Source organism: Oncorhynchus keta, chromosome 26 (genome assembly GCF_023373465.1).
Source record: "Oncorhynchus keta strain PuntledgeMale-10-30-2019 chromosome 26, Oket_V2, whole genome shotgun sequence".
Classification (NCBI taxonomy): Eukaryota; Metazoa; Chordata; class Actinopteri; order Salmoniformes; family Salmonidae; genus Oncorhynchus; species Oncorhynchus keta.
In genome coordinates, this window is record NC_068446.1 from 22205670 (window position 1) to 22215962 (window position 10293).

General features: G+C 42.8%; 1 protein-coding gene across 3 annotated transcripts; it reads left to right on the forward strand.

Annotated features, from left to right (window-relative positions):
* The first annotated feature begins 1401 nt into the window (after nucleotides 1-1401).
* On the forward strand, nucleotides 1402-9143 carry LOC118359107 (zinc finger matrin-type protein 3-like). 3 transcript variants are annotated; one of them, XM_035737352.2, is made up of 6 exons: nucleotides 1402-1548; nucleotides 4138-4541; nucleotides 6647-6787; nucleotides 7081-7250; nucleotides 7578-7678; nucleotides 8907-9143. In XM_035737352.2, exons 1-6 carry the CDS (start codon nucleotides 1431-1433, stop codon nucleotides 9113-9115), a joined length of 1143 nt encoding a protein of 380 aa, XP_035593245.1. In that variant the 5' UTR covers nucleotides 1402-1430; the 3' UTR covers nucleotides 9116-9143. The 3 variants fall into 3 exon arrangements, with proteins under 3 accessions (XP_035593245.1, XP_035593244.1, XP_035593246.1); XM_035737351.1 differs by lacking the exon at nucleotides 1402-1548 and having other exon boundaries at nucleotides 1558-4541; XM_035737353.2 differs by lacking the exon at nucleotides 1402-1548 and having other exon boundaries at nucleotides 1558-4541; nucleotides 8932-9110.
* Nucleotides 9144-10293: the final 1150 nt, after the last annotated feature.

Here is a 10293-nt window from a genome sequence, read left to right on the forward strand (position 1 = left end):
ATTGGCACAGAAACATGTCGGTGGAAAAATTAATTCGTTGCATATATTTTATATAATAAGAAATATGGCATCAAAATGTAGAACATCTGATTAGCATTGTCTGCAGCCGGCTGTGAGCATAGTGTAAAGAAACAGGCAGGGAGAGTACCCTCAACCAAAGATTTTTATAACTAAAAGATAGACCATAGCCTGTCGTTTTCAATGGGAACAAATAAATCACAGTGGGCAGAACAAGCAAGGAGGTGGGCAGAGCCAAGCGCGAGCTAGCGAGATCCTATTAGCCTGTTCTAGAATACATCTGCATATTTTCCGTTAGGGAACGCCTGCACTGTGAAGTGCGCGTGTGTAATAACTCGCACTTCTGAACAACATGATTTGTAAAAACTTTAGTAAAGGGCAAAGTCTATAAAACTTAGTCAACTCTATTCAAAACAGATTCTAGCTTTGGGAACAGCAAACGGTATTGAGATCAAATGTTTTATCAATGAGAAAATTAGCAGAATGCCTGCCAAAATCCATCTGCTTTCATCCTTTCCAACTGCTGGCCACTGGGCTTCCTCTCACCTCATAATTTTGTAGTGAGTCGAAATGCCAAGCGGATGTTTCACATTTATACATCCGGTGAAGTATCTGTTTATTTTTTCTATAACCATCCAGCCCATAGCCCTGCGTGGCATCGACCATGCCACAAAAACATGTTTAAATAGCAAAATCAATATCCACGTTTATAAACACAGGGTCGCTACTGTTATTGATATTTGTGGTCGTAAACATTATTTTGAGTTAATTCTATGAGGAGGGGTGCAAATTTAGTTTACAGTACAAGGGGAGGGTCATGTGAAAATATTTTTCACGTTGGGGGATGCCTTTTTTTCATGACACCTCGAACTGTCCCTAAACGAGTCGAGTTCATAATTTCCCTGGTTTAGTCAAGATCAAATCACATACCACCCTAATACTGAGTATAAAGAGTTATCACTGGATTTTTCAAGACCAAATCCTATACCACCCTAATACTGAGTATAACGAGTTATCAGTATGGTTTTTTATTTACACCAAAATGTCATTCAAATCCTCCAGTTCTGATCAACTGTGTTCGCTATGATATCATATCGGTAAATGTAGTGTGTTAGCGCTGGGGTGACCATGAATTTCCAAGTGTCGGATAGCTTGAATGCAGTAAATGGACTGTACCAACAAGAGAACAACACAGGCATAAAGCATATTTTTCAAAGACTCGCCTTTACCAAATGTTTTAAATGTGTGGTTACCATGTTTGGGGTTTATTATGAAAGGCTTTACTAAAATGTAGCCAATGTAAAAAGAATAGTGTATAACTCTGTATAGTGTATAACACCCCTCCTCTTCCCCGGTGAAAGTAGCTTGCTGAGTTCTCACGTCTAAACTGGTTCGAAGTTGGCCAGGATGCAATGATGGCGTTACATGTCAAGAATAGAGATGCTTCTTATTATCAAAGTGCCGATTATTACGGAAATTCGGTGCCTTTAAACTATCGGAATAACAGACATTATTTCGCCCGGTTACCAGGTAGGAAAAGGGTCGCATTCATTGCTGTCAGTAGCCGTGACACTGAGAATGGATGGATGCATGCAGCCTCAGCTACAATGTAACCAGTGCAATTTGCAGATTTAAGAGGGTGTAAACATGTTGGTATTATACTGTATGTTGAACTAGCTTAGTGTACAGCTATAAAACATTTGTCGAGGTTGAGCCTTCCCATTAATTTGAAGAGATTAGACCAACAGTCATGTTGAAATTAAATCTGTAATCAGAGGTATAATAGGTTGCTGATCAATTCAACCCAAAATATATGTCAACAAAAATGTGTTGATTTGCTGTATCCACAGCACTATCACTGTTTCTCATTCTCTTTCAGTGCAGGTGTGAAGTGGTGGATTGGTGTTTCATGTAAAATCAGCTAAAGTAATAATGGTCAGACCGGTGGGTGTAGAATGACATGATGGTCCCCTTGTTTAGGGGGAGGACCATGTTTTTGACAGTCTCGGTTCCCAACTCTTGAAATCTGTCTACTCTTGTCATGGCACAAGCTCATTGACACACCATGGTGTAGTGTACATTATTCACATGATGATAATGGTGTTGATAAGGATTATTATGAATAACAGCTTGGGTCTGGACTTGAGTTTACCTTGTTTACCTTATATTCTCTTAAGTGATTAAACCTGTTATATAGCATATTTTGCAACATCATCTTTCAAGACCTAATTGTATTGAGTTGGTCTACTCAGTCTGCTGTAATCAGATGAGATGGCACTGTCCACTAAAATAGGTTGAAAGAGCTGAGTCTGACAGGTCACATCCCTGGAGATGTTATAAATGCTTGATAAGCAACTTCATTTTGTACTATACCCTGATTCCATATAGCTTTATTGGTAAACATTAGTATTGACAGATTTGATCATTCAGTCTTGTTTTATGACAGCCTCCAAGCTGCCCCCCAATCTTAGCCTATAGTCTTCGTGTCAACTATCTCTCACTTGAACTGGCAATAATGAGCCCTTTCAGACTGCTAACTCAATAGCCTAACTGCTGTGTTGCCATCTCTAACTAGGCTAACTAATGGGTACGTTTAAGCCGCAATTAATCTGTTATCTGCATGACTGAGTGTTAACAAAATACCATTGGTCTCAGGGTCTTTCAACACATCTCCATGCTAAAACCATGTCGATCTTGAGACTTTGCAAGGCATTGAACATTTCGCAAATCAAATCAAATTTTATTGGTGACATACACATGGTTATCAGATATTAATGCGAGTGGAGCAAAGTGCTTGTCAGAATAAGAGGACTGTAATTCTCTAATTAAAATATGAAGTTCTTATGAGTTCCCTTCAACCTTTCTCCATTCAAAGACTAGTCATGCACTTGATCCCACTGCATGAGGCATACACTTTTCACTCCATAATTGATGTGGCAGAGGTGACAGTATAAAAGGCATGAAATAACTATAAGTATGTGGCAAACACCTCTCACTGTGAAGGGCTATTCAACTTTTGAAGGTTTTTGGTTATTTTTTTCTTCTGCACAGATACCAAATGATAGAATTAGAACCCTCTCCTTTAAAACCACCAAATACTTGTCTTATTAAGCTAATTCGCTCCAACACAGAGACCCAAGGCCATCCCTTATGATACATGGCCAATGACTACTATGCTCATTAATATCCCAGGACTTGCATTTTACTTGAGATCCCAGTCTTACATCGCAGGAGGAGTGTTTTATACCCAAGATTCAAAAATATAACTTTTACTTTGACCTTGGGCTATGACAATGTAGGTTCCTGACTATTTTGAGGATTAGTCTATATTCTCCAATGAGCATGTGATTCAGGTTTGTCTCCTTGTTACTCTGCATGAGGAAAGCAGTTTACAGTATACTGGACCGCAAGGCTAAGCAGATTAGCAGTTTGGTTTCTACTTCATTGAAAAACCCAGAAAACATGAATATAAAGTAAGCTATTTTATTGGGAAAAAAATGTCACACTCACATTTGAGAATTTTCAGGTGTTTGGATTACATTCTGTTATTTATCAGAATAACATTGATGTACACAGTGGGCCTAGTATTGCCGGGAAAACAATTTTGTTTGTTATCGGAAAGTTCCATTTCAAGCATGCCATTCACTTGGTGTCACTGCATGGCTGCTGGAATCAAAAACATCCCACACTGTTATTGGGTCTCCAATCTGAGTTGATGCAACAGAAACATCAGACATGAGCACAGCCACTGACCCATCCCCCACATCAACCCTTATGCAGAAAAAAATGTGGCCACACATGATTGCCTGAAATGTATCCAGTCAAGCAGGCAATAGTCTGTTTGAATCAGCACCAGATCAAGAGATGATTGAGGAACTTATTTTCGCAAGGAGCAGAGCCCATGCTTGACTGCAGGGGAAGTGTAATTTTCACAATGACTGCTGGACTGTGAAACCCACCATTGTTCTATTTGTTAGTGTCAGTTTCACTAGGGAGAAATGAACACAGTTGATGACTGTAGTTCTTGCTTCCTCCCAATGTTATACAGCCATTACATGGCTATAATAAGTGTAGAATCTAGTCTAATACATACTTTGCCATCATTGCATTGGCCCTCAGGACCAGAGTCTATGCTGACGCCTTCAATGAGCCTTTTTGGCCAGCAACAGCCGTTGTTCCAGCCAATGCCTTCTACACATACCCTTGGACCCCCTCCACAGACCCTCAGGCCGTCTACACCAGTGGTAGTGGCCCCGGACCCCCTCCTTTTCCCCCTCTACAGCCCTCTGTCTGCCAAACCACCCGCTCACCTCCAGCTGATGCAGGGCCCCCCCTGCCCTGTCCCCTGCCCTGTCCCACCTCCAACTGCCCAGGTGGCCCTCAGCACCAAGCCCCAGGAGGAAGAGGCTCAGATCGGGGCCACAGACCAGGACGCTACCTTGGATGAGCTGTGTAAGCCTCTGTACTGCAAACTGTGCAATGTCACCCTCAACTCTGCCCAGCAGGCACAGGCCCACTACCAGGTGAGCTGATTTACTGTACATGTAGCTTGTACCCTAATCTCGTCCACCAGAGATTAGGGTACATGTGGTAGCAATTGGGGACAAGCTTACTTGTAGGCCTACCCCAACACATATATTTTTATGGCAGAAAATGTTTCTCAATGATGTCAACTACACTGCGTGTACAAAGCATTAGGAACACCTGCTCTTTCCATGACATTGAGTGACCAGGTGAAAGTTATGATCCCTTATTGATGTCACTCAAATCGACTTCAATCAGTGTAGATGAGACCATTGAGACATGGATTGTCTATGTTTGCCATTCAAAGTGTGAATGGGTAAGATAAAAGATTTAAGTGCCTTTGAACGGGGTATGGTAGTAGGTGCCAGGCGCACCGGTTTGAGTGTGTCAAGAACTGTAAAGCTGCTGGGTTTTTCACGCTCAACAGTTTCCCATGTGTTTCAAGAATGGTCCAGCACCTAAAAGACATCCAGCCAACTTGACACAACTGTAGAAAGCATTGGAGTCAACATGGGCCAGCATTCCTGTGGAACGCTTTCAACACCCTGTAGAGTCCATGCCCTGACAAATTGAGTCTGTTCTGAGGGCAAAGGGGGGTGCAACTCAATATTAGGAAGGTGTTCCTAATGTTTTGTACACTTAGTGTATTGCTGCTGGTGAGTCTCTGATCTACCTCTACGCAGACGACACCATTCTGTATACTTCTGGCCCTTCTTTGGACACTGTGTTAAACAACCCTCCAGACGAGCTTCAATGTCATACAATTCTCCTTCCGTGGCCTCCAACTGCTCTTAAATACAAGTAAAACTAAATGCATGCTCTTCAACCGATCGCTGCCTGGACCTGCCCGCCCGTCCAGCATCACTACTCTGGACGGTTCTGACTTAGAATATGTGGACAACTACAAATACCTAGGTGTCTGGTTAGACTGTAAACTCTCCTTCCAGACTCACATTAAGCATCTCCAATCCAAAGTTAAATCTAGAATTGGCCTCCTATTTTCCAACAAAGCATCTTTCACTCATGCTGCCAAACATACCCTCGTAAAACTGACCATCCTACCGATCCTCAACTTCGGCGATGTCATTTCCAAAATAGCCTCCAATACCCTACTCAGCAAATTGGATGCAGTCTATCACAGTGCCATCCGTTTTGTAACCAAATATACTATACCCACCACTGTGACCTGTATGCTCTTGTTGGCTGGCCCTCGCTTCATACTCGTCGCCAAACCCACTGGCTCCAGGTCATCTACAAGACCCTGCTAGGTAAAGTCCCCCCTTATCTCAGCTCGCTGGTCACCATAGCAGCACCCACCTGTAGCACGCACTCCAGCAGGTATATCTCTCTGGTCACCCCCAAAGCCAATTCCTCCTCTGGCCGCCTCTCCTTCCAGTTCTCTGCTGCCAATGACTAGAACGAACTACAGAAATCTCTGAAACTGGAAACACATCTCCCTCACTAGCTTTAAGCACCAGCTGTCAGAGCAGCTCACAGATTACTGCACCTGTACATAGCCCATCTATAATTTAGCCCAACAACTACCTCTTCCCCTACTGTATTTATTTATTTTGCTCCTTTGCACCCCATTATTTATATTTCTACTTTGCACATTCTTCCACTGCGAATCTACCATTCCAGTGTTTTACTTGTTATATTCTATTTACTTCGCCAACATGGCCTTTTTTTGCCTTTACCTCCATTATCTCACCTCATTTGCTCACATTGTATATAGACTTATTTTTCTACTGTATTATTGACTGTATGTTTGTTTTACTCCATGTGTAACTCTGTGTTGCTGTATGTGTCAAGCTGCTTTGCTTTATCTTGGCCAGGTCGCAATTGTAAATGAGAACTTGTTCTCAACTTGCCTACCTGGTTAAATAAAGGTGAAATAAAAATTAAATAAATAAAAAATGTTTGTTTGTTGGGCATGTCAGTCATCACTGTTATCCCCTCATAAATGTAAGTAGAACAAGGAATGCTTAACCCTTGCGCTCACTGATGATGCAATGATTTGGTTTATGACACTATGACAATGACAGTGCGATGAGTGGACTCAACTGTGGCTGTGGGATTGAATCATACATTGTCTCTTCTCCAGGGTAAAAACCACAGTAAGAAGCTGAGAAATTTTTATGCAGGCAGCCAGCAGCTGCCTGCCATCAGGATTCCGGAGGTAATAGAACCAGTTTCCCAGCAACCCCTCACGACTCCACCAACTGAGAGTACAACTCCAAAACAGGTAACGCTTGGCGTTGGTACAAGGAATGTGTTTTTGTTCAGCAAAGTATAATACTGTATGAGCAAGTACAAGGCCTGTGCATTTTCAGCACATTCACTGTTTGGATCTCTGTTGTTGATCTAGAGAACTGCAATCAAATAGAATCTCCTCATTAGAAACATCCATGATGGTTTGTAGAAAACTGTCAGTAAGTTTTGAACTCTTTTGATATGTAGCGTTGGAACTGGCAAGAGTGTCATTTTGGCTGGTGAAAGAGCCCTTTGTATAAACTCACTCATTGTTTTTTTGTTCAGCCGGTGTCATTTAACGGTGCCAGCAGGGTGATCTTAGCCACGGAGAACGACTACTGCAAGCTGTGTGACGCCTCGTTCAGCTCACCTGCCGTGGCTCAGGCGCACTACCAGGGCAAGAACCATGCCAAGAGACTGCGGCTGGCTGAGGCCCAGCAGAGCAGTAGCATCATGTGAGTGGGTGTTTCTACTGCCTCCCCACCTCTACCACCAGGAAGACAAACAACAGATGCAATGTGCATATGGCCATTAAACCAACCAATACTTAACACAGAAACCCTGCCCCTTCAGCCATGCCCTGTTATATGAAATGCAATCCAGATTATGTTTCAATGCTTCCATTTAAAGAAAAATGCAAAAGCATTTGAAAGATACATTCCATTATATTGTCCATCATAGTGGCTATTATTGTTAGATATTTAAGAACGGTTAGGTTTATAAACTGCACATGGGTTACTCTAAAGACTTGCTCTCAGTAACGTGATCTATCCATTTTTCAGAGAGTCAACTGAGTGTGTCCAGAGGCGTCTGAAGAACGAGGGGAGCGAGTACAAGTTGATCAAGAACCGCAGGACCTCACAGGTGCCTCCTGCCATGCCAGGTACAGCACACTGAACCAAAGACATACCAGTAATAAAGTATGACCAAACAGCAAATAACTTTTAACAATATATAAGGAAAAATGTGTTGTTGTTCCACAATTTTGATGTACAGATCAGATGTAAGTAAAGTAAGTAAGCCTTGGACAAGTAAGCCTTGTCAGAGCCAGAACGGCCCATAACGATCAGATGAATTCAGGGATGTTCATAGTCTTCTTCAGAAGGTACAGTATATGTTTGAGGGTAGATGTGGTTTGCCCATTTCCTTTTCATTGATACCAATGAAGCCTTTGACGGCTGGTGAATGAGACTGATATGCATGTGAATATGTATATGTATATCACATGTCCAGGCAGCAAGCAGGTGGAGGCTATTGTTTTTTGCTCCACGGTCGTACCAGCAGTGAATACCCCTCTCTCATCACCACCTTTGCCAGGGAAATGTCGTAGGAAAGTTGAGGGGGTGGCCGAGGCTGAGGCTGGTTCGTCACTGTGAACTCACTAAGCACAGGCCCTCACTAAGCACAGCAACCGACGGCCACTCTGCTGATCCACAGACACAGCCTGCTCAAGTGGCAGGTGTCCATCAGACAGAGCCCTCACAGTCCACTGTTCATCCCCGTACCACTCTTCGAAGAGTTGCGAAATGCACATTAATACACAATTGTACATGTGTGAAATAGGACAAATATAAACTCCCACAAATTGCTTTTAATTATTATTATCCACCCCCAACCTCCCACCACCGCACTCCACATACCCTGCACCATGGCCTTCTCCCCTTGGATCATAGGACACAACTGCACCCACTCGCTTCCCTTCCCTCAGGGCTCAGAGACTTTGCTGATTTCATTCCAGAAATAGAACTGTGTAACAGTCTCTCGCTGAGAAATGTGCTTTGTCTGTCAGAGTTACTCTGCAAGGGCCCGTGATGGTTGCCTCCAGCCATACACACAGATACAGCAGAGCATCTATTTTCTGACCAACATACAGTACATCTCCCTTCTTCTAATGAGGGACACATGTGTATTTCTTCTTGTAACATTCATATGGCCATGGCAGTGGAAAGCTCATCCTATGCACAGCCAGCCTTCCATCCCCATGCAGTGCCTGGCATCTATCTGCCACTTCCATCTTTTCACTCAGTGTTCACTGGTGAGCAGCAGCTCAACACTCACTCCATCACTCACTCTCCATCATTATGGTGTGTATGTCTTGATGTGTGACCCAGCCCCCTACTACAACCCCCGGCCCAGGCAGAGGATCCCCAGAGACCTGGCCATGTGTGTGACGCCCAGCGGCCAGTTCTACTGCTCCATGTGCAATTCTGGGGCCAGCGAGGAGGCCAACTTCCGCCTTCACCTGGAGAGCAAGCAGCACAAGAGCAAGGTGTCTGAGCAGCGCTACCGCAGCGAGATGGAGAATCTGGGCTACACTTAGGAGATCAGCGCCACAGCACAGGGGAGGAGAGGGGAATTGTGTGGGGGGGTTCACACTGAATTTTGCCAATAGTATAGAAAGAACCTGCCAGGCTGTGGGGTATTGGAGTAGTTTATCTCACAATCGGTTTCCCTTCCCCAGTTTAAACCCTGTTATTACTTGAGTTTGAGTAGCTGGACATTGCTATGTGTAGTAGAGGAAAGCAAAGTTCTATTACAGGCTTCTACCAGCCCAGGTGAATGTACTGTGATTGCGATGACAATTATTAAGCGATAGGTATTTTTTTCAATTGTAAAAATCTGACTGACTGTTCTCTTTCCTCGTGTGTGTTTACATGGGTTTGGTATGACTCCAAGCATCTTGGACATGCCAGTCAACTCAACCTCTGGTCCTGGTCCCTTATTATTTTGGGATGCTATAAAAGCCAGCTGCTGTAAGCGCTTGACTTCCCTATGGGAGGTGTGCTTTTCGAAGAGCAGAGTAACTCAGGAGAATATAGAGCAGGCCAGAGCAGGACTAGATTTAATTGGGGCGATTTAGGGTTACTTCCACATGACCTCTACTCTGTTTAATTTAGAGAAAAGGGCATTTAGACTGTTCAAAGCCCAATTTGTTCAGAGGAGGAACACAAAGCTTGTGTTCTTATTCCTATATATCTACCCCTTAATCCAATGCATGTGTACAAGTAAATCTAGGCATTCATTGTCTGGTTATTCTTTTTTCAGTCACAGAAAAATGATTGCTCGTTAACAGTGTTCTCTCTGGCTCTCAGATGATGTGTTTTTCTGTGTCATAAATGCTCTTGTAACCTATTTTAAAATGGCCTTTTTTTGTAGTTCTAGTCAGACCATGTTTTAATATAACATTGCCTTTTGATTTTTAAGATTTACTGTGTATTGTTTTCTCTTTATGAGTGTTTGTTTTTACAGACAATTAGCCAGAGAAAATATCTACTGTTATCTAATGTAGGGGGGGGAGCTTTATGTGCAACATCACTTTATTTGTATACACTTGATTATACTTTAATATTTCACTGTATAAATTATGTTTGTGCAATGTACATGTGTGCATGATATTATCAGAATAGAAATATATTTAAGTATTCATAATATGCTACTAGTGGGAGTGGAGGAACTAAGCCAGTCCGAGAGAGACAGAGAAGGGACCATTATATTGGA